Raw genomic sequence first — 24196 nt, forward strand, 5'->3', positions numbered from 1 at the left:
GGTATTACCGCGACCGAACAGTTATTCCCCGACTAGAACCCGATTCCACCCAAACGTTGGCCGTATCGCACCGCGGCTGCTCAATATGGAAAACTCTAAAGCGACCGAATACAAAGAGGAAGAAGACGTACAGAAGAGTAATTGGATTTATTATTTACACATATAAGCAGGAAGAAAGCAGTCACGTTTATTTACAGAAGATATTAGATACACAGTGCAACGCTAGCTTACCTACAGTCTTAATTAACCCAGGGACAGAACAAACAAAGACAGACTCACGCGGGGAATGATGATAGGACTGGCGGGAGATGGATGGCTGGCGGGATAGGGAGGTCCAACTGGTCCTGCAACCGATCGACTCGTTGGGCAGCCGCCGCCCCTTCGCGGCCCTGCTCCAAACTGCCGTCCAGGTCTCACGCTGCTGTGGCTGCAGTTTCGGTGACTCCAGCTGCAGTAAATGCAGTTTCGGTGGCTCGAGCTGCAGTAAATGCAGTTTCGGTGGCTCGAGCTGCAGCTCAACTCTGGACTTCTCTCGGACTCAACTCAAAGCACCTCTCTTGGACTCAACCACTTGGACTCCCTCTCGTCTCTCTGTAAAAGCTCATCTCCTTTTGGGAACGCCCTGCCGTGGGTTATATAGGCCCCGCCCCTCAACCTTTGCGAACCTCCCCGATCGCTCTTCCTCCGCCCTCTCTAGCCAAACCCCTGGCTCATGGTTGGTCGAGTGGGGCTGGCTCACTCCTTCCCTCTATGACGAGGTGGAGACATGCCTTTATTCTCCGACCCTGCCTCGTGGTCAATGGCGGCAATTGGAGGGGAGGTTCTTGGCAATGGCACTCGAGGCCTGGCAATGACGAAAGGGGAAATGAAAGTTTTGGGAATGGGAATGAAGGGAATCTATCTCTTTCACTGGTGCAATGGAGTATTTCAATTAATGGGAGACACAGCCTTACCCTAAAACACATAAGATATAACTATTGAACAGGGGTATTCTATGATTGGCTGACGTGCATGCTTTTGGACTAATTATGGGACGCCCTTTGACCTTTACACAGCTCCGGAGGCAGGAGGCGCAGAATAAACAATAATAATAATAATAAAACACACAATAAAAAAAATACAGTCCTCATATCTGCAACAGTATTTACTGTTGTTACCTCTGCCCTCTCCTTCCCTCATCTCCCCCTAGCTGTCCCACATGCCTTGATCTATAGGCATAGTTTTACTTTGTTTAGGTACTTTTGTTCTGTAGCATTACTTGCCTGCTTTCTTACTGTGTGCGTGCGTGTGTTTTGTTTGTGTGCAGTTAATTCGATTAAGTTCCACCCAACGGATCAGCTCTGCCTTACTGGTGAGTACATTGCAGCCAGCCATTGCAAGCGCACGCAGCTTGCCAAGTACAAACATTCACTCTGACTTTGTGGCGTTTGTGTCTGGGAGAACCCACACGCTGCGTTTTAAAGCCGTCGTGGGGGGTTTATTGGGCTGAGTCAACACGAGGCGTTTGGGAAGGGGGTCGGGGCTCTGTGATGTACAGGAGGGGGTTGATTGGTGGAGCACCAAGACCGTTGTAAATGGGTGTTAATTGAACTTTGGTTGTGTAGGCATCGGCACAGCTTGCTATAGTCTCCTTGGAGTGTCGTCGATGCCCCAGGCCTTGTTTACATGTCACATTAGCTGCAGCACCATACTGTTTGTTTGTATGCTTGTTTGCTTTTAACTGTGCTACATATTTTGGGGTTTATTTCGCTTAGTTTTATTTGTATTTGGCTGCTGCTGTGAGGAGTTTTCTTTCTCACAATTAGTCCAGCTGAATTTTGAGGTCTAGTTAAAAAAAGAAATTCTCGTTCACCCACAAACAGACTTGCAAAAGGAAATGAAGTTGCATTCTCTGATCATGTGTGCACGTTTTCTGTTTGACATTTCCATGACATATTTGTCCTGTTCATCTTTTAATTGAGGTTAAATCCTGACTGTCAAGTCCTGTAATTTGCTGTTGTACTTTGGAGAAAATGTTAACTTGCAGTCCTTGTATTTTACAATACGCTCTTAAGGTCTTCTTCAAGCAGTTTCTGGGCAGTTCCTCCATTGATGTAGAAGGAGTTGCCCAAAGCCTGCGATCTTGGGTTTGAGATCATGCCACAGCAATACAGCAACCGCAACCTTCTCCTCCACATACTGGCTGGAGTCTTGTCCATTCTTAATACCATCAGACAAATGTATTTGAATTGAAGAGCTATGCGACAGAGATTCATAGCTAAGGACAATGTACTGAAAGTGGGGGGCAGTGATACAGAATGTGCATGCAACAAGGGAATGAGCGTACATAAGGAGAAGAGGGAAACGGGAATGATAGATAGCAACCTACAAGATTGAGGTATACTGCCAACCTGAAGTAGCGGAAGGAAGATTCGTTTGAACAGACTGAGGAAGGAGCTTCCATGAGCAGGAGAAACAGGAACGAAGTTGTGGAGATGAGAAGTGACCCTGGATTTTATGAATTTCATGAGGTGGTTGCTCGAGGGACGGGAGGGATGAATGATCGGAGGGAGCAAGACCTGAAGAGAGGAGATTAAAAAAAACCCAGAGGCCACCAACGTGTCTGTGATAAGTGAACAGCAGGCCCGTCTCTTTGATGGAGATTCCATTGATGTTGAGAGCTTTGGATTCCACAGCGTCCACGAGAGACCAGTGTGAATCAGGGACACCAACCAGCCCATAGGGGAGAGAAGGACTATATTGAGTAACATGCAAATGCCTTTCTCAGCTGAGAAAAGTTGATTTATCAAGGTAGTCCTCGGTTTGACATATGTTACCCAGTCTGAGCTAGTTCCGGAAGCCGACTTTGTTTTTTATATGTATTTTAATATGACCTGCCCATTAGAGGTTACAGCTGGTGGGTGAGCTGCAGAATGGCTTAAGAGAGTGAACCTATTTGAGTGTTTGATTGTTGAAATAGATCATTGGGTTTGTTTTATGATACTCCCTCCAAGACAGGGTGATAATGTGAGATTTGCCTTGATTGAAATCCCTGTTTCAAATGTTACACCAGTCAGCAGAGAAGTAACCTGCTACTCTTTGGCTGCCAGCGAGATATGGAATTTTACTGTAGAATGTAGGGACAACTGCAAAGTGGGAAGGGAATTCTACAGAGCAATGGAGAGGTCATTAATGTCTACGAGGAATATGACTGGGCCTAAGACACTGCCTTGGGTCCCTCCACCTCTATTGGATGAGATGAGAATACGTACTTGATATTGAAGTTTGCTTAACAACCCTGATAAAACAAGCTCGTCACAAGGGAGTGTCGTACCTCCCTTGGCAAATAAGATTAAGTATAAAGGTTGGACACGTTATCGTTATTTCGAATTCTGCATGGCTTGTTTGCACACACAAAGACACCAGGTGTCCTTGTCGTACTTCCTTTCTTTCCCCCTCACAGCACTGGAACCCAGACCATCCTCATTTAAAGCCTCCCTTTATTCATTTAAACTTTGTCTTATTGGTAAATTGAAAACATAAATTTGTGGAAAGGAAGCGAAGGTAGGGAGGAATACGGGAGTGTAGAGTTTGGTAAGCAGTCGGGGGTAGTGGAAGCAATAAGAGGGTTGGGAAGGGTAAGAGGAGGGGAGGGAAAAGGAATGTATGGAACAAAATGGTTGAGTGGGTGGTAGGAGGGGCAGGTGAAGGGGGGTGGGGGGAATGAAAACATTATCTGGCTGTGAAAAAGATTCCCAGAGCACTTTCCAATTTCTGCTAGTTTTGCCAAATGGCTTTCGGAGCTTCATCTGGTACCTTATAAGTTTCTCGATTGTGGATAATATGGCACTTTCTGAAGGGTGAACTTTATGTTGTGTGTATGTGTGTATTATGTATATGTATGTATTGTAATTATTTTTGCAGTGATTAAAGACTCACGGAAGAGCTTGTGCATGTGCGGCATTCGGCACAAGGACATTATTGGGCATCAATGTACATTTTGATGAATTGTAAGGAAATTAGTAGACGATGGACAAAGTCATGGCATATGAGATTTGAATTTGGGTTCCAGACATCATGAGCCAGGTATATAGATGGGAACACCAACAGACCAACCTGTTGTTTGGGGAAATAGATAGGTGTCAACATCAACTTATCTCACATTATTCCCATTGTAATGAATTATTGAACGAATGGAGATGTCCGTTGTTGTCACTAATTTAGTTAATGTCTCATCCTGTGTGCCAGCTTCAGGAGACCACTCTGCGCACGTCTGGCGTTATGTCGTGCAGCTGCCGCTCTCGCAGAGCTGCGTCGATTCAAACTTGGGTGCCGTTCACATGAGGGTCCCCGACTCCTCGGCCTCGGGACTTTTGCGGGCTGAGGTTGGTTTGTTTGCTTTGCCTCCGTTTGCAACAAAATGGGTTGGCTTGGTGAGCGACCGAGCAAGTGTGGATGATTGGTTCGTCTTTACAGACTTTTGGACCTTGCACTTGTATGGCATTTCCGATGATGTGTGGCCATCTCTGATAAATGAGAGCTTTGGCACCAAGAACTGTGAAAATTCATTATAATTCCTTTTTCTTTTTGAGGAATTCAAGTTCCTGTGGTGTTTTCGGACACCATGGTAACAATACTGTTTTTATTACACATCCTGCTAATAAAAAAAAGACATTTAGTTGTCTTTGACATAGCCTTACCACCTCTAGCTATCATGTTTCTTTCTACATCTGAGTTTTGGATGTCTCAGTTGCTGGCTTGTTCATCATTGTTGGGTTTCAAAGTGGGTTCAGACTGAAGTAAAGATTGCCTTTCTGGTGCAGTGCCAGCGGGGGCACTGTTTCTCAGAGCACACTGTCGTTTGAACTCTGGCTGTGAACCGCTGTCTCATCGGCGTTTAGTAGATATTAAAGACCCCCTGGTATTTTTTTAGAAAACCTGGCCGCTGTGTGCCAGTCCCTTGGCCAATATCCTTGGTTTGTGTGTGAAGTACAATTCCAACTTGTATCACAGTAGGTACAAGTAGTGGGTGTGTATACAGCACAGTCTTAATGGGCCCAACGGCCACCTCCTCCATCCATATTTCCTGATACATTTCCCTGTTTATATATGTTTTGGTTGAGTTACTGGAACATTTCACCATTGATCTGGGCCTTTCGACATGTTTCATAATGATTGTCCCGTTTTACTACCGTCCAGAGAAGAATCCATACCCTTTCCAAAGAAAGTTGTACTGCCAATGCACACCCATTGCAAGATAATGCACTGGGTGGTTTACCATTGCTTAACCAGTAGTCGTAGTTGGGGAAGATGAGTCAAATGTCCTGTCAGGGATCCAGACTGGACAGCTAAAAGGTGGGCATGCTATCTCTGAGATATCCTGCCAACCTCCTTGCCACAATAGGCAGGTGCAATTACCTATTGATCATCTTTCAGCAGTGTATCTACAAATGGAATTTAACTGCTGCAAATAATAATGAATCTATTGCATTTTCTTTTTATCATCATACTAAAATACGCCATTTGGTGTCTGTCTGATGAATTTTTGACGCCAATTCATTCTGTCGTTACTTATCCAATCTCAACCAAACTTGACAGGATGACTAAGGTTTACACAATGAAGGATGTAGCGCATTCATTTTCTCCGCCCCCCCCCCCCCCCCCCCCACCGAGCGAGTTTGCCCGCCATTACCGTCAATGGGGTTGCACGTTGAGGTGTATATAAATGTTAAATTAGCTTTATCGTGGCGTATTTCCAAAGAAGATTTATCGTGGCGTTTTTCCAAAGACGCTTTTAATAACAAAATTAATGATAATCGCATATTGTTAATGTTATTACAAAACAATATTAATACGAACAATGTCCCACTTCCCCAAGGTGTTTTTCCTGCAGTGATAATGTGTATACAGTAAATAGCTTATAGTTGTAATGGCGTTTCTGTCGGAGCAATGGCAGGAAGTAAAAATATTATACACCACAAACACGTATGCTTAACTTTTTTAACAGTCGCCAATGCTCTTTATAACACTAAATTAAGAAATGTCGAGGAATCCCGACTTCTGTGAAGTAAGGTTTACTTCCAGAACTGAGCGAAGATCTACTGTACTCTATATAACCCACAAATGTTGGGTCAATAACATGGCCCTTTCTGCCGCTACCGTGGCATTTTTCGTCGCGAACTTTTGAAACTCGCTCCTGCTGTTTCATGCGAAACTGCAAGGGAGAAGCCCTGGTTGTGCTCCTTTACCAAGCAGCTAGCTAGCGCTTGCCAAGCTAGCCATTCCTTAACGGTTTTGAATGGAATGCTTGCTCAAATGCTTAAACCACTTGGCGATCTCTCCACAAGAAACTTGGTAAACGAACACACCTAATGTTCTTGAGACCCGACCATAGATCGTCTGTAATCTATATACTCCAAAGAGGAATGACCCTTCCTGCCACTCCCGTAGTCAGCGGGTATACTGGTATTGAAAATAACATTTTTGTTGCCTTGAAGTTTACTTTCCCTGCTCTTACATTGGCAAGGCTTTAAAAGTTGTCTACTCTATCGATCATGTGACAATTTTAATTTGCATGCCTGCCTTGACTTTTTTCATGATGTGCAGCCGCCGGGGGAAGATGAAGTTGATGCTTCAGATAAGGATGAGGGCGAACCTCTGACTGAACCTGATGGGGTGAACGATGCGGTGACCGTGCGAATCCCGCTTGCCACTCTCAAGGGTCATCAGGGGGTTATCATCGCCGCCGACTGGCTGGTCGGTGGGAAGCAACTCGTCACGGCATCTTGGGATCGCACCGCCAATGTCTACGATGCTGAGACATCAGAACTGCTCCATCCGCTCACCGGTAAGGCCTTATTCCCTTATAATCCCCTGAAAATTTCATTCAACATTCATGTTGTTGGTAGATTCACTGTCTCTCTGAAGGCCTTGGGAGAATTGATGTCACGAAGAGTATAAAAATGTATTTTGTATTAGATGTTGGCATGGACCAGCATGGCAGAATTAACTTGGACAACTTGGACCAGCAGCCTGCCTCTGTGCATGAATTGCAGCAGGCTATTGTAACTGCATGGCAAGCGATTCCTGTCCAAACCTTGGCAAATCTCGTGAACAGCATGCCTCAACGTGTACGTGCTCTCCTGAATGCTCGTGGGGGTTACACGAAGTACTGAACTGTAATTTTACTGTCCGTAATCCCAGTCGTAATTTAACTTTTGTTTTTGTTTAAAAATTTTTTGGCTAATGTGCAAAATAAAGAGATACTTCTGGAAAACGTACAGATGTTTAACACTACTGTCCATGAATTGAGTTCGATATCAGTTTACATCACTTTCAAGGATCAATTTATTTGTTTCGAAATGTCAAATGTGGTTTTGTTTCTTTTAAAGGTCACATTAACAAAATCTAGAATAATTCCAACATAATTCCAATGAACTTTTGGTTCTAAGACATCTTGAAAAGTAAGTTCACCCCCACAAAAAAAATATTCCATATTAAATGCCAAGTCTGTAGATGGCAAAGCCACCAACTTTCTTGCAATGAGCAAGATGTAGACCCAGAGCCTCTGCCTCCTATCCTGAGATTCCAATGATGTAGAGGCTTTGGATTCAAACGCCTTGTGGGATTGATGGGGAAGAATTATGGAGGGGTGGTGAGGGGGGAGTGAAGTGGAAAGATGGGAAGCACCAGCAGAAGTCCACAGCAGGGAATTGTATTCCATGACACTGATAAAAGGCCTTGTATATTATTACAGCCAACGTTGGACTTGGCCCTGTGGGACATTCTGTGGTGGAGGCTGGCTTTGGAGGTGTGATCAGCCCAAGACAGGCTATCGCTGATGGTGAGATCCAAGAGCTTCAGAGACGATACCTCTCCCAGAAACTGATCACAGAAGAAAATTAGGAGACTTCCAGCCAGTGCTTATTGAGGGACAAATGAAATTGTGTGACTCCTACTACATTAAAAGACATGTTCCAGGTTTTTGATCATTTGCTAATTTACTTAAGATCTGCAGAAAAAGATGCTTCCACAACCTGTCCAGTGGAGTGATGATGAACTTTCCTCCTTATTGATGTCGACCAAGATCAGTATTGGTTTTATAACGTGACCTTGAGGGATGCAGCTTCTTGAAGTACAGCGCACGGGAGAATGCCATCCAAATCAACCTGCTTCTTGTGAGAGCATGCAATAAATCTGAGAGCCAGTCCAATAGTAGACCTTGGATACCATTAGGTGAACTTCTAACGCGTGGAAGGACGACCACTCAAACATTTTAATCATTTCATCTGCAGCACACATGGCAATAATGATTTCTGCAAATAGGCCGTGATGACAGCTTCTAGAAGATTCTGTACGTTTTGAAAAAAGACCGAAGGACTTTCTTTTCTTTCTCTTTTTCTCATCTTCATTCGTCCTTATCCTACTGTCAAAACATTATATATATTTATGGAGTAATGACATATTTTCTGCCAGCAACAGATATATGTCCGATTGGTTTTTTCCCCATTTTATTTTTCATATTTATGGTTTTCCTGCTTGCGGACAATCTAGTCTGTCATTACAATGACGTTTGTAAATCCTTCACGATTGTGTTTTTCATTTTGATGACTGTTCGTGAGTCCTTCATGATGTTGACCATCATTACAATTGCCGTCCTGTTTAGTTCTTCTCTTTCCCCATTTACAAAAACATTTGTCGTTCAGTTGTAGTCTCTGAATGGCGTGCTGATATAAATTTCAGGGATGTTGTAGAAGCATTACCCTCACGTTGTACTTGGGGCATTTTGTTTCTGGTCGTCTGTTTTTGCAACCAACTTTACTTTTTGTTTGATAAATTACCGTTGTCTACCAATTTGTAACGTTTTTTTCATGATTTTTGCATTAGTACAAACATTTGGGCTGTTTGAAGTTTCTATGTCAGTACTTAGTTCAGGGAGCCTTGTGTTGGCTTAATGGTTAAGGTTGCTGGCTTAAGATCGCAAGGTCCTGAGTTCAAGCCCCTGTCATGCCGTTGAATTAACACCAGGAGGATTGACTCAGCCTGCCATCCACCAGACGTCGGCAAAATGAGCACCAGCTTACTGGGATGAATGAGAGCCATTCGCGCATCCTGCGACGGAATGGTGACCCGTCCATCATTGTGCCAAATAGCCAAGAAACTGTTTCGGCAGCCATATGCACCTGAATATGCAAAAAGTAAGGGTAATCATCACTTAGTTCAGGATGCTGGGATTCCGGCTTCAAATTCCTTATACCTCATTGCAATCATTACACCGATCCATGCCCAAGCTACCTACCATTCCGGCTAATATCCATGTACATCTCATGATAAACATAGAGCCATTGTCTTCATCAGTTAAAAAAAAAAAGAAGAAGATATTTTTGTGTGGGGGGGGGCGGGGGGGGGGGGTGGCAGTGGAGTGTCCAGTATTCCTGAATTTCATCAGTGGCTACCTTATGTTCACGTCGCATCGTGCAAGTTCTTGAATGACCCTACCAAAGTGAGGGGTATTACTCTGCCGTAGGGAGCGGGTGTTTGGTAAAGTAGCATCCTGGGATTTACCTGCCTCTTACACAGAAGCACATCAGGTCCATCTGTCAGGTTTTACTGCAGTATAGCCAGCATATACCTTACTCAGTAAATATTTCATATACAAAATCCACCTGAAGGCTGGGTAAACTACTATTACCCTTCATAGTCTTAGACATCTCTGAGATTCAGTTGTAATCACTTCCTTTTTAATGTATGATGTCACGTCTCCTTGAGCCACTTTATAATTTCATAATTATAATTTCCATTAATAATCCGAGACATCTCTATAATGTATCCCCTTACGAATTATCCCCTTTTAGGAGTCGTGGACGGCGAGAGAACGAGGCCATTTGGTTGAGTTCAAAGCTTGTTTATTCGTACAGAACCCAGCACACTCTGTAAAGCCCGTTTATCGGGTTGCAGTATATATATCCAATCAAACACGGCGAGAGTGGGCGTGCCTGGGCGAGCCCGGGAGAGGCAAGTCTGGACATGCCCGGGAAAGGCGAGACTGAGCGTCTCCGGGCGGTCTGGGCGAGCCCGGGAAAGGCAAGTCTGGACATGCCCGGGAAAGGCGAGACTGGGCGTCTCCGGGCGGTCTGGGCGAGCCCGGGAAAGGCGAGTCTGGACATGCCCGGGAAAGGCGAGACTGAGCGTCTCCGGGCGGTCTGGGCGAGCCCGGTACAGTGATCGCTCCCTGGTTGCGTCTTCGGCAGGTGTAAGGCGATTGTGTGTGCTCAGCGGCAACCGCTACACGCGCCCCCCCCAGAATCGACTTGCACCGGCAGGGTCAATTTAAGGGGGGTCCTAATGATCCGGCCGAAGCGACCCCTGGAGGGTCGTGGGGGGGGGTCCGGTGTGGTGGTGGGTGGTCGAGCGGGGGGAACTGTGGCCGGGGGGCGGCCTTGCCGTGACGTACTCCGCTGTGCGAAGCGCTGGGGGGACGTAGGACCGGGTTTGAGCCGACCGAGGGGCTGGTCAAGTCCTCGGGGGAGGCTGCCGAGGTTCCTCGCGGGCCTCCCGAGGTTGCAGTTCGCGGGTGCAGTGCCGAGAAGGCTCGAGCAGCGCTCGGCCTCGGTGCATGCGAAAAGCGGTTGAGCCAACCGAGGGGCTGGTCAAGGCCTCGGGGGAGGCTGCCGAGGTTCCTCGCGGGCCTCCCGAGGATGCAGGGTCGGAGAAGTAGTTGCGGCTGTAGTTGTAGAGTGAAGGTGTGCGAAGGTGACGAACAGCAGTGCGCGCGAAGGTAACGAAGCAGCTGTGCCGCGAACGTCAGAGCGCGTGCAAGAGATGAGCAGCAGTGCCACCCACATTGCGTAACTGCGTTCCTTTGGAGGGTCCTGGAGCGGGCTCGCCCCTCCGGTCGTAGAGGAGGAGCCGAGCACGGTGCGCGAACCACATGGCCGCTCGTCGGTTCCAAAACTCCGGCAGCGCGATCGAAACTGCCGTGTTCGTTTGCAACCCCCGAATCCGTTCGGGGGTAGACGAGGTCACCAGTTTAGGAGTCGTGGACGGCGAGAGAACGAGGCCATTTGGTTGAGTTCAAAGCTTGTTTATTCGTACAGAACCCAGCACACTCTGGAAAGCCCGTTTATCGGGTAGCAGTATATATATACAATCAAACACGGCGAGAGTGGGCGTGCCTGGGTGAGCCCGGGAGAGGCAAGTCTGGACATGCCCGGGAAAGGCGAGACTGAGCGTCTCCGGGCGGTCTGGGCGAGCCCGGGAAAGGCAGGCCTGGACATGCCCGGGAAAGGCGAGACTGGGCGTCTCCGGGCGGTCTGGGTGAGCCCGGGAAAGGCGAGTCTGGACATGCCCGGGAAAGGCGAGACTGAGCGTCTCCGGGCGGTCTGGGCGAGCCCGGTACAGTGATCGCTCCCTGGTTGCGTCTTCGGCAGGTGTAAGGCGATTGTGTGTGCTCAGCGGCAACCGTTACACCCTATAATTATCAAGCTAAAACCTTGTTTGCTTTACTTATCGCTGCCTGGCATTCTGCTGTCTGCTTACCACCTGTATCTATTATCACCCCAGATCCTTCTCCTGTTTGACATGCTCCAAGATTGCCTGTGTGACATGCTTACATTTCTTTACCCCAGGACCTAGTTTCCATTTCTTTATGTTTATAAACTGCATTAGCCAATCCCTCTCCATCCCTCTCCATCCCTCTCACACTCTGTGCTGTCTACCTTACTTCCAAGCTTTGCATCATCTGCAAATTTAGAAAGCTAACTCTCAACCCCACAATACATATCGCTGATGTAAATTGCAATAATAACAGTCCAATAAATGATCCTTGAGGTGCCTCACTACTTACATCCTCCCACTCCCAACCATTTTTTGCTTCCCATCACTAAGCTAGTTTTCAAACCAGTTGATTACCTGACCAGCCACTCCCTTTGTTTCTTTCTTTTTCTTTCTGCAAGTCCACACCTTTGCTAACAACCTCCTACCTGGTAACGTATCAAATGCCTACTGGACGTCTAGATCTATATATATTATGTCCACCGCCTTTACCTAATCAACCCAATCAGAAACTGTTTCATAGAACTCAAATAGATTTTTTTCAACACGAAATTAGTAGTAAATCCATGCTGACTCCCTTTAATTAGTTTAAATACATTAATTTTGGTGATTCCCTGTGTGATCCCTGATTAACGGTACTTACTGCTTCTGCACAACCTAAGTAAAACTGCAGGCCTGTAGTTCCCTGATTCCTCTGTGGATCCATATTTTTTATTTTTTAACGATCTGGGGTTCATTTCTAAATCCTCAAATCATTGTGTGTGTTATTACTTGGCCTCCTCGTCTTTCTCATCTTTTAATACTCTTTCTCAAAAACCCACATTATAATGGTTTAAAGGAATGCAAAGTCGGAGGTTCACATTGAAGTCGGTGTCTCGAGTTGTAAAGTACAACTTTTTATCCTAATTAGTCCTTAAAATCTAAAACAACTGTGCCAGCTTGTTAAAAGTTTCAAGTTATAAATCCTTTCAAACCGTCTTTCTGTCTCTGGCTGTAGTTTTTGATGTTATTTTGAAAAGATACATCTTAAACTTCCCTATTGAAATATAGCCATCTGATTGCCTACGTAATGTATTCGAGCATTTGAATTACAAGAGGTTTGGGTTTTGATGTGAATCGGATCGTGATGCCGCTCGTTTATAAACAACACGTACCTCGACATGAGATGTTGTGCTTCTGTGATGTGAGCGCTCATTTTGTGTCCAAATTGGCATTCCTGTCGGCTGGACTATGCGTGCGCTCGCTTTCTGGTGCTGACGTGGTGCGTTTTTTTTTGTCGAATTGTTATTTTGGGTACCTTTGCGAGTTAATTGCACCCATTTAAAATCTTGCTTTCTGCACGTGTGCTTTTGATGCATGTTTGTGATTTATTTTGTTTTTTCTAATTGAACTGTAACAAAAAAAAAATATTGAACTTGTGCGAGACTATTGTGACGCAAACTTGTGTTGGTTCGTTGCAGCAGTTTGCCATCGTCACCATCTTCTTGTTCATCATCAATGTATCATACTCTTGACAGAACGTCGGTGCTGCCGAAGCAGTTCAAGGGTTAATAGTTGGTGGTTTGGATGCACTGGCTTGGGTTGTTTAATAACATTGTCTTCTTACTCGTAGCCAGGGCAGGTAATTTATTCAGGGTGCCTCTGATAACTCGCGCACACTCTTTGTGAAACACACTATGGGATCTTTAAAGCCCACCGACGGCTATTGCTGGCAAATGGGACGCCAAGTTTAACATCCGTCTGATGGATGGCACAAACATTGATAGCTGGGCCGACATTTGAAACCAGGCCAGACAGCTCAGACGCCAGTACACACTTTGCTGTACAGGTTAACAAAACGTTTTCAATAGGTTTCAATCTTGTTTTATATTGCAATCAAGATTACGATTTGCAGCTTTTTCGTTTCATTTCATTGATAGTTGTTTTCATTATCTCTTGCTGTTTTTCAAGTTTCAAGCAATGTGGAACAAAACATGTGTGTGTCCATACTTACAAATTCCCCTCTCCCAATCTCTTGTCCTCTTTTGTCTGAGAAACCATATAAACATGTACTCAAGCGTGCATTTGAGTTGGTTTTGTATCCCTCACGAATTTGAACCCATCCCTCTCGATCTCCCATTTATCTCTCCCACTCTGACACAAGACAACCTTCCATGGGTCGTTTTTGCTCCCCTGCTGCCGCTCGTGTATATTTCGACCATCCACATTTGTCACTCCTGCAAATCTTGCGCCGCCGTTTGTATCATAGGCACACACATTGCGCACCGTCCTTCCGGAGCTATCTCGCCCACATCGATCAACGAGGCTTTATGCCGCAGACCAACATGTGCGGTTCCCTCTTGCCCTCCTCCACCCCACAATCGGCCAACTGCCTCGGTAGTTTGTGTTGACCCCATTCCTCCAACTTCTATCCTTCTCCACATCTGCCCTGTTTGTCCTCGTGTCAATGAATGTTTGTTGCTAATGATCCAGATGGAAGAAGTTTCTGGAACTGAGTGGCATGCTGACGAGGAGGGGAGCGTCGTTGAAGCTGAAGGGAAAGGTGTATGCTGCATGTGTGAGAAGTGTTATGATTTATGGGAGCGAGACATGGGTAATGAACGTCGAGCAGCAACGAAGGCTGGAAAGGGTGGAAATGTGAATGGTTCGGTGGATGTGCGGAGTATCGTTGAGAGGAAGACAAATGATGAGTTGCGAAAGATGATGGGAATAGAGCATGTGATTGATGCTGTGAAGAGGAACAGGTTGAGATGGTTTGGTCATGTGTTGAGGAAGGATGAAAGTGACTGGTTGAGAAGAGTGATGGAAATTGATGTAGAAGGAAGTAGAGGACAGGAAAGACCGAGAAAGACTTGGCTAACGATGGTGGAAGAAGAAATGCGCGCAAGGGGGTTAACAAGGAGAGATGCAGGAAATAGGGCAAAATGGAGAAGATTGTCATGGGGACTGCAAGGCTAACCCCCGCTCTAGCAGGGAAAATGGCCTTAAAATGCATGTTGTTGTTGTTGTTGTAGTTGTTGATCCAGATGGATTTGAATACAAATTCCGACAAACTGCTCACTGGTGAAACTCCAGTATGAGCCTCAACGTTGAAAGTCTAATGGGGGAGGTGGTGTCAAGTGAAACACTTAGTTGAGACACGATGTTTGTGGTAACGAGAACTTTGCCAGTGGTGTAAACCTGGAAAGAGAAAATATTCGTAGATAAATGACTTGCTATCGGTTTATGTTGAAAGGAAAGGAATTATTAATCTTCAGTATCTGTGAATGTGAGGATGCTTTTCATGCACCAGTTAAGGTGTGTGTGTGTGTGTGTGTGTGTGTGTGTGTGTGTGTGTGTGTGTGTGTGTGTGTGTGTGTGTGTGTGTGTGTGTGTGTGTGTGTGTGTGTGTGTGTGTGTGTGTGTGTGTGTGTGTGTGTGTGTCCTACACATCAAAAGGGCTTCCGAAAACACCACACGGATGTTGACAAACGGCCTCTTACAAGTTATGACGTCGTATGTCTGAGCAGGTAATCCTGGTCGGTCAGCCAATGATGGAAAACGTAGTCCATGCTTGGCTTTCTAACAGTTCACAGTTGAGTGCCCGGCACTGAGAAAATTTTATCTTCACTTGGATTGCATTGAACTCAAGATGTCACTATAACGGATAAATGAATCTTCAACAATGTGGTATTCGAACCTGTGCCTTTCATAGCCACAAGTCACCACTACAGAATTCGATTCCGACTACCTTCTTCGATCACGAGCAATTTTTTTTTTTTTTTTTTTTTCCACCATAAAGTAAATCCTAATTAGCGGGGGAGGAACATGTCGGAATCGTGCACTTTGTGACACCTTTTTCAAATTTGGCACGATGTTTGGGCCGGGCACGGGATTTTCAAAAACCACTGACTACAAGTTGGCGCACCCCCCTGGTGGCCGGTAGCTGCAAACTTCAAAATGGCCACCAATAGGTACGAAACGGACAATATCTCAGCTTCTACTGATCGTATATCTAAGTGTAATACCACTTTTTCCATGTTTTCGAGTTCAGATAATCCATTTTTGTCCCCCGTCACACCGCGGAGCGAAAGGGGGACTATGGTTTTCCCCTCCGTCCGTGTGTCTGTCCGTGCGTGCATGCGTGCGTGCGTAAGTGAAGGACCGAATTCTAATTTGGTGTGTGGGTGCAACCCACATCAATATTCAAGATGGCCGCCACCATGTATGTCTGACGCCATGTATGTCTGAACCTTGTGAGCGGAATATCTTGAAAAACAAGCATTCTGAGTATTGCGCTGCAATACATGTCCCCGACCGCAGTCATTCATCCGGAAAACTGTTGGGTAACTTACCAAAGTTCAAAGTGCCATAACTTTGTCAAAAATGATCGAAACGTCGTGAAGTTCGAACTTGATCTGTAACTTATCATTAGGAAACTATGTACCAAGTTTGAAATCATTAGCATTAAGAGTATAGAAAAAAAGTCCGGAAAACTGTTGTTTGCGTCCAAACTGTCGCACCCAGAGGCCCCAAATTTTGGTTGTAGGTGCTTCAGAATCTGGGCACGGTTACAAGCTACCACACCTTAGATTCAATGTCCGTTTTGAGGCCACCAAAGGCCGCTATAAAGTAGCAATAGACCAATATTTTGGCCGAGCCGATATATCGGCCGATATCTGGCACATTTTCAGGTCATCGGCATCGGCTGATGATGGCACCGATATGGCTGATATTAATATTAACTTTTTTTCTTGTAATTCTAGGCAGCTTGATGACCAAACGGTTGCTGGTTTTCAAGACAAAAGACCAACAATCGAAGGATTTTGGACCGTTTTTAACAATTAGTACACCAAATGCCCACAGAAGCGGCAGGAAGGGTCATGTTGTGTTGCCCTGGTCAGTTGTGGTTGAATAGACCAGCAGCACGGAGATAGCTTATCAATCTCACAGGAATGACCCAGATATCCCTCACATCCAAGATGTTGTGCTCTTCCGTCCATGGAGCCAGGACCACTCCGTTTTCCATGATATGTTTTATTGTGTGTGGAGTGGCCTGACAGTGGTTGCAGGTGTTGTCAGTGGTGTCATCGAGTCTATGTTTGTAGTGTAAAAGTTGTGGGTGGTGTCCACAGCGAATGCGTGAAAGGTGAACATGATCAGACCTGGAGAGTAGTTTCTCTGTGTCATCAGATGGGTGGGGGTTTGTGCCCAAGATACTGTTTTGGCCCAGGTTGTTTATTGTGTTAATTATGGTGATGTGGGTGTAGATGTGTTTTCTGTAGTTTCTGTTGTTTGGTGGGGGGGATGTTGCAAAGGATGTCACTGTAGTGTATTTGTGGTTTTGTTTTAATGTGTCTCGGGGCCTGTGGGTGGTTGTACATGTAGTGGCATAGGTGATTAGGGTTTGCATTTGCCATTGCAAGGAACTGTGCACCTCTCATGTCTGAGTGGTCTTTGATTTTTATCATTTCTACTTGTGTGTGTCGGTGCTCGATGGATATTGTTAATGTACAACCTGTGATGATGTGAAGAGCTTTGTTTTGGATGGTCTGCAGGGTGTTGAGATGTGTGTTTGATAGGCTAGTGGCCCAATATGAGCTGGCATAGATGATGATTGATCTAATGTACTGTTTACCTCCACTACCAGATATCCCTCATCAAAGGTGGATGGAGATTATGTTTTCACCCCTGTCTGTTTGTCCGTTTGTTTGTTTGTTTGTGAACAAAATATCTCAAAGTTGTGGACGGATTCGGACGAAATTTCGCAGAGATGGGCTTTGTTTTGTATGTGACAAGGACGAAATGATTAGATTTTGGAGAAGATCCGGTCTCAGATCCGGCTACTAGAATGTTAAAAAAGTGATTCTTCGCCATTGGGAGATAGGGCCAAAAACGATACATAGCCGGATATCTCAAAAAGTTGTGGACGGATTGGGACAACACTTGGTGGGCCGGTTTGGTGTCTGACAAGGACGATTAGATTAGATTTTGGTGGAGATCTGAATATGTATTCGAATATGAGAATTATTTAATTTTTAAGTGATTCTTCACCATTGGGAGAAAGGGCTAAAAACGATACATAGCAGGATATGTCAAAGTTGTGGATGGATTTGGACGAAACTTGGTGGACAGATTGTGTGTGTGACAAGGAAGAATCGATTCAATTTTGGTAAAGATCCGGATCCAGCTAGTAGAATTTATTAAGTGATTCTTCACCATTGAGTGATATGGCCAACCAGGTGGAGGTATGCTCTCTACTGAGTGCCTTTCTAGTTGTATATGTTAGTGATGTTGTTTCTTTGTGATGTCCGAAGTCGGTGCCTGTGAGTGCCCTAAGTGTGTTCAGCCTGTGTGTGCATGTTTATGAATGTTTGAGATGTGATGTCAGAATGACATGGATGTTTTAAAAGTGACGCTTAGTATTTTTGTTTGTTGTGTGTGTCGGCTCGGGATGTTGTTCAGTGTCATGAGTGGTGCAGCGCTATGTTTCTTGGTGTAATTTGTTAGAAGAGTGATAGTTGATTTTGAGGGTGATACTTTTAGTCTTGATAGTGAGCCAGGTTTGGAGGGTGCTGAGGAAGGGTTGAAGTTGTGCTGTGGCAGTGTTGATGTTGCTATGAGTAGAGGTGATGGTTATATCATCGGCATATGAGGCTATTTGTATGTTTTCGGGTGGTTGAAAGTTGTGTATGAACAGATTAAAGAGTGTGGGGACTGGAATGAGCCTTGAGGGATTCTATTTGGAAAGTATCGTGTGTGTGATGACCGTTGTTAGAAATTATGAATGACTGTTTTCATGATGGATGGTTGGCCAGCCAGCGTTTGATGTTGTTGTGCATGTTTGTTTTGAGTATATTGTTTGTGAATGTGTCAAATGCTTTGCTGATATCTACTGTGGTGAGAATAGTGTGTTTTCATGGTTTTCTTTTGTTGAATTTCAAAGGTGTTTTGTGTCGGGGTTGTGAGGAGAATGTGGTGGTGGAGTGGTTTGGTCTGAATCCGTGTTGGTGTGTGAGAGAGGGATGTGAGGGTTTGTGAGTGTAAGTATTAGGCGTTCTGTACCTTTTGAGGGTGTGCAAAGTAATGTGATAGGTCTGTAGGAGGCACCTTTGGTGGGATCTTTGTTTGGTTTAAAGAGGGTAATGATTTTGCCTACTTTCCAAATTTTGGGAATTCTTGAGTGTTGGTAGGAGAAATTGCTTGAATTTGTGAGAGCTGATATGCCGTGTGGTCCAAGGTGTTTTATTCCTCATGTTATTATTAGTTTCGGCTCAGGTCCGTCCGTTCATCTGTGATGGATGCGATAAGCATAGAATGCCTCAAGGATGAATGAATAGAATGCCAATTCCTCCAAATTTATTTCAGTTTAGTGTTGAACAGCAGTAGCGTCTGTTTAAAAAGTCATAATCATACTTGTTTGTGGTTTATATATATTTTAATTTTCCTATCATAAAATTTACTTCCTTAAGGATGTCGGTGGAAGGGAGTCAATATTGCATGTCACAAAAACCCTTTGGGGTTTGGGGATATTGTTTTGTAACAACGTTAACATTATGCTATTATCATTTTTGTTGGTAATACTTTTGTTATTAGAAGTGGACTTGGAAACACACCATGATAAGCCTTCACATGGTGTGCATCCAAGGTGGAAATCTCCACTGGGGATGGGGGTCGGGGGATGAAGTCACTACAACCTCCATTGCATGACCCTGACTCCTCCTGTCAAATTTGGTTTGAGATTGGATAAGTAACGAGTAATGACCGAATGTATCGCGGTCAGCCAGACATAGACACTGAATTGCGTATTTTATTTTGATAAGATGCAGAGTGTAGACATACTGAAGAAAGTGCTGCTGTTCACGCAAGTGCCCCAAACCTTTTTATTTTCAAATATTCTCCAAAGTTTTTCCCAACTTTTTTGCTTTGGTTTTTATACATTTTCTCATTTAGAAAGATGAGGAGTAGCAGATTAACTTGAAATAAATGCTGCTGTTTACAATTTCATGATACTTTTCTGTGTTTTTGAGTGAATAATATGTTGTGTTAAAAAATTGTTAATTTAAATTCAACAATTTTGTGTAATTCCCATTTTTTACCTGTGACGTGTCCCAGGTCTACAATAGCTCCGCGTGGTTGTTGTTGTTGTGGTTCTTGTTGGGGGTCGATTTTTGAAATGTGCACCATTGGTCAGACACCTGTCAGACCCCATCCACATTTGTCGCTTGACTTCACCCATAATGCCCATGGCACGCAGACTAAATAATATGGCCGCCATCTTGGTTTTCTTGTGGGCCTAAGGCCTGTAGCATTGCAGTTTTCTGGTTTTTGATTCAAATATTTGGGACCTGTAGTTTTTCTGGTGGGCCCATAGTGTCCATCTGTCCGTCCCTCAGGCCTGTAGGCCAGATAGCCATTGGTATTTTGGATCGAGTGTTATTCATGATGAGGTTCCCCCAAAAAATAGAATTGATGTCAAATAAAATTATTTGGGATTAATTTGAGGAAAAATTCAGTTTTTTCTTTTTAATAAATTTGCAAAACTTTCTAAAATCCTGTTTTCTCTTTGTCATTATGGGGTATTGAGTGCAGATTGATGAGGGAAAAAATGAATTTAAACGATTTCAGCATAAGGCTGCAACATAACAAAATGTGAAAAAAGTGAAGGGGTCTGAATACTTTCTGAATGCAGTGTGTGTGTGTGTGTGTGTGTGTGTGTGTGTGTGTGTGTGTGTGTGTGTGTGTGTGTGTGTGTGTGTGTGTGTGTGTGTGTGTGTGTGTGTGTGTGTGTGTGTGTGTGTGTGTGTGTGTGTGTGTGTGTGTGTGTATATATATATATATATAATATGTTAGTCTTCAATGTTTCAAGTGTATCCACAGCATGACCCCAGTATAAACATGGTAAGCTTCTACTTTATCTCATTTTGCTCTTCCATGAGCCTTAATATCCGCATTTGAAAACTTGTGGGTTCTTACATTGCACCAATAGTGTCTGTCTATAATAAACCTTAGGGTCAGGGTTGCGGTCAGGGTTAGACTTGGGCTGGGAACTCTCATTTTGCTTGGTCTTGTTAGGGTCAGCATCTCTCATTTTGCTTGGTCTTGTTAGGGTCAGCATCTCTCATTTTGCTTGGTCTTGTTAGGGTCAGCATCTCTCATTTTGCTTGGTCTTGTTAGGGTCAGCATCTCTCATTTTGCTTGGTCTTGTTAGGGTCAGCATCTCTCATTTTGCTTGGTCTTGTTAGGGTCAGCATCTCTCATTTTGCTTGGTCTTGTTAGGGTCAGCATCTCTCATTTTGCTTGGTCTTGTTAGGGTCAGCATCTCTCATTTTGCTTGGTCTTGTTAGGGTCAGCATCTCTCATTTTGCTTGGTCTTGTTAGGGTCAGCATCTCTCATTTTGCTTGGTCTTGTTAGGGTCAGCATCTCTCATTTTGCTTGGTCTTGTTAGGGTCAGCATCTCTCATTTTGCTTGGTCTTGTTAGGGTCAGCATCTCTCATTTTGCTTGGTCTTGTTAGGGTCAGCATCTCTCATTTTGCTTGGTCTTGTTAGGGTCAGCATCTCTCATTTTGCTTGGTCTTGTTAGGGTCAGCATCTCTCATTTTGCTTGGTCTTGTTAGGGTCAGCATCTCTCATTTTGCTTGGTCTTGTTAGGGTCAGCATCTCTCATTTTGCTTGGTCTTGTTAGGGTCAGCATCTCTCATTTTGCTTGGTCTTGTTAGGGTCAGGATCTCTCATTTGGCTAGGTCTTGTTAGGGTCATGGTTAGATCTGGCTCCTTGCACAATTTATACGAAATTTTCACTCTTGACCGCATCTCTGCGAGGGACAGGACATTTGGCAATTTGAGGGTCGAGCAGAGACATGGATATATGCATGGCATTGCAGTGAACCACCAGCTAAAAGGCTCTTTGTCCATGTACATAGTCATGCAAGTGTGCAAAGGTTTACATCAACAGCAGCCTTGAATGGGGGTCTGGATGTGTAAATGCTCATCATCAAACTCAAGACCCTAAGATCTTAAGGCAGCCACCTTTAACCGTTAACCCAACACCAGGCTTAAGGAAAAGGATGGAAACCACTCAGAAAATAATTATTGGACCGGAAGTCGATTACAAGGTCAGCCCGCAGGTGTGTACCATTCTCTAAGGGCTTTGGTTATGCAACGGATGTAGTGACTGCTGTAGGTTAGGGCAGAGAATAAATGAATGAATGATCATTTTTCAGGCCATTTTCCCCGCTGGAGCGAGGGTTAGCCTTGCGGGCCCCATGACAATCATGGTTCCCTATTTGAGGCAATGTTTTTATGGCCGGATGCCCTTCCTGACGCCAACCCTTAGTCGCCTCTTACGACACGCAGGGATATGGTGTACCTATTCTAAATCGGGGTACACACCGGGATCATTCATCCCAGCAAGCTGGTACTCAATTTGCCGACCTCGGAAGGATGACAGGCTGAGTCGACCCCCCTGGCGTTAATTCAGCGATCGATCGGGATTCGAGCCCAGGATCCTAGGATCCCAAGCCGGCACCCTAACCACTAAGCCAACACCAGGTTAGGGCAGAGAGATAACTCTTAATGCATTTTGTTCAGGATTCTGGCGATAATTTGTCGACTCTTCCTGAAAGACACCGTGGGATATTTAACGTACACCAGTTAATGCTTGTGGATGGTACGCCTCGTTCATCGTTCATCCTTGTGATATTATACCGATGCCATCTTGCCATGCATTTGGCAAACAGCTGTTTTGAGGGAAATTTTTATTTGAATATTTATTGTATATTTTCTGCTATTTTATCTCACCTGGAACGAAGTTTAGGTAAGCTTATACGATGGCGCGTCCTCCGTCTGTAAGTCTGTCCGTCCGTAAACACTTGAAACTTCTTCTCCAAAACCGCTGAAGAGATTGCGACCAAATTTGGCACAAATGATATTTGTTGTGTTGTGACCAAAGTTTGTTCACGGCATTTAATAGAGGGGGTTAAAGGGGGTCTACTGGGGGTCAGAGTGCATCCAAGTTTGACTCCCCCCCCCCCCCCCCCCAAAAGGAATTTGCTTTTCACTCTGAAACTACACACATGCTTTCGATTAAACTTAACCACAACCTTCATCACCCGTGTTGTACCAAAGTTTGTTCACAGCATTAAAAAAAAAACGGGCCGTGAGGGGTCTACTGGGGGGTTGTCCCGCAAAATAGGTATTTGCTCTTTTCTCTGAAACTACATACACAATTTCAATGAAACTTCATCACAACTTTCATCACCCGTGATGTACCAATGTTTGTTAAAGGCATTACAAAATTGGGGGCTGAGGAGGTATACAGGAAGGGAGGGGGGTAGGAGTTGCCCCCCAAAATAGGTATTTTTTTGTTTGTTTGTTTAAAGTCTTATGATTACGTTAGTATGATTCTACATGCTGCCCTGTCTTCTAGCAACCATTGAAATTGGTTTTAAATACATGTAGTCAATGTAGTATACTGCTTATTCTACCAGGTGAGCACCAGGGGTATTGCCGCTATGTTTGTAATCCTCATTTTGACATGGCAAGCCTCCTTACAGTTGTACAAATCATTAGTGTGAGCATGACTGAGGCACGGCATTTCTACGGGTGGGTCAAGCACCCTGATGAGTCCTGCGGGAGCATTTGTGGTATAATCGTAATATTTTAGTTATGTTGGTTCATTGAACAGCAATACTTATTGAATCCACAATAATGGGCCAAAACCAGAGCTTTTAATTTGGAGCTATATGAATGAATCCGGTCGTTGCGAGTCAGACTTGCAATTTAAATGTGCAAATGCAAAATGTTTTTTGCAATAAGCAATATTTAAATATCGCTGCTGTTTGCACTTGTTATAGTATTAACTTGGAGAGGTAATGGGTAATTGGTAATGGGACAGGGTGACGGGGTAAGGAGACAGGGAGAGGGCTAGTGTTTTGAGGATAGGGAGAGGGCTAGTGTTTTGAGGATAGGGAGAGGGCTAGTGTTTTGAGGATAGGGAGAGCGAGGGCTAGTGTTTTGAGGATAGGGAGAGGGCTAGTGTTTTGAGGATAGGGAGAGGGCTAGTGTTTTGAGGATAGGGAGAGGGCTAGTGTTTTGAGGATAGGGAGAGGGCTGGTATTTGAGGATACTGAGAGGCGTAGTGTTTTCAGGACAGGGAGGTGGAGTGGGCAGCACATGGAAACAAAGTTGGGAGGGAGCGGTGTATAATAATTGATTGATTAATTGCGTAATTACAATTAAATAATCAATTAATCAAAGGAATTAAATAATTAATCGATTATATTTGATTAATAAATAATTAATTGATTAATTGATTAATCAATTAATCAAAAATACCCTTTACAGACAAATCACTTGGTCATTGTCATGTCCACATATCAGCCTCTTAGCCCAAAAGGTGCCAGAGATATTGCCCAGATGAAAAAGGAAATAAATAAGTACTTAATTAAATCGATAATAATTAAGTAATTCATTAATTAATTGATTACGTACTCCAAAAATATAGCTATTTGCGTTTTTTTTTTTAATGCCTCTGCCCCTGAAGGTGGCAGGAAGCATTATTTTCGGGTTGTCTCTCCGTCCGTATGGGCTAAACCTCGTTTTTCTCAGAAAGCACGTGTCTGATTGAGACGAAACTTTCAGGGTAGGTGTGACACCCATGTAGAATGTTTTTTTTATGTTGT

General features: G+C 44.4%; 1 protein-coding gene across 5 annotated transcripts in view; it reads left to right on the forward strand.

Annotated features, from left to right (window-relative positions):
- The window catches only part of WDR37 (WD repeat domain 37), a 238826-nt gene that overhangs the window by 181774 nt on the left and 32856 nt on the right, over positions 1-24196 (forward strand). For all 5 annotated transcript variants that reach the window (XM_078782006.1, XM_078782007.1, XM_078782008.1 and 2 more), the window contains 3 exons: positions 1307-1351; positions 4228-4364; positions 6586-6826. In XM_078782006.1, the coding sequence (XP_078638132.1) occupies positions 1307-1351; positions 4228-4364; positions 6586-6826 (423 nt within the window). The remainder of the gene's footprint in view (positions 1-1306; positions 1352-4227; positions 4365-6585; positions 6827-24196) is intronic.

This window comes from Myxine glutinosa, chromosome 7 (genome assembly GCF_964187855.1).
Source record: "Myxine glutinosa chromosome 7, kmMyxGlut1.1, whole genome shotgun sequence".
Lineage (NCBI taxonomy): Eukaryota > Metazoa > Chordata > Myxini > Myxiniformes > Myxinidae > Myxine > Myxine glutinosa.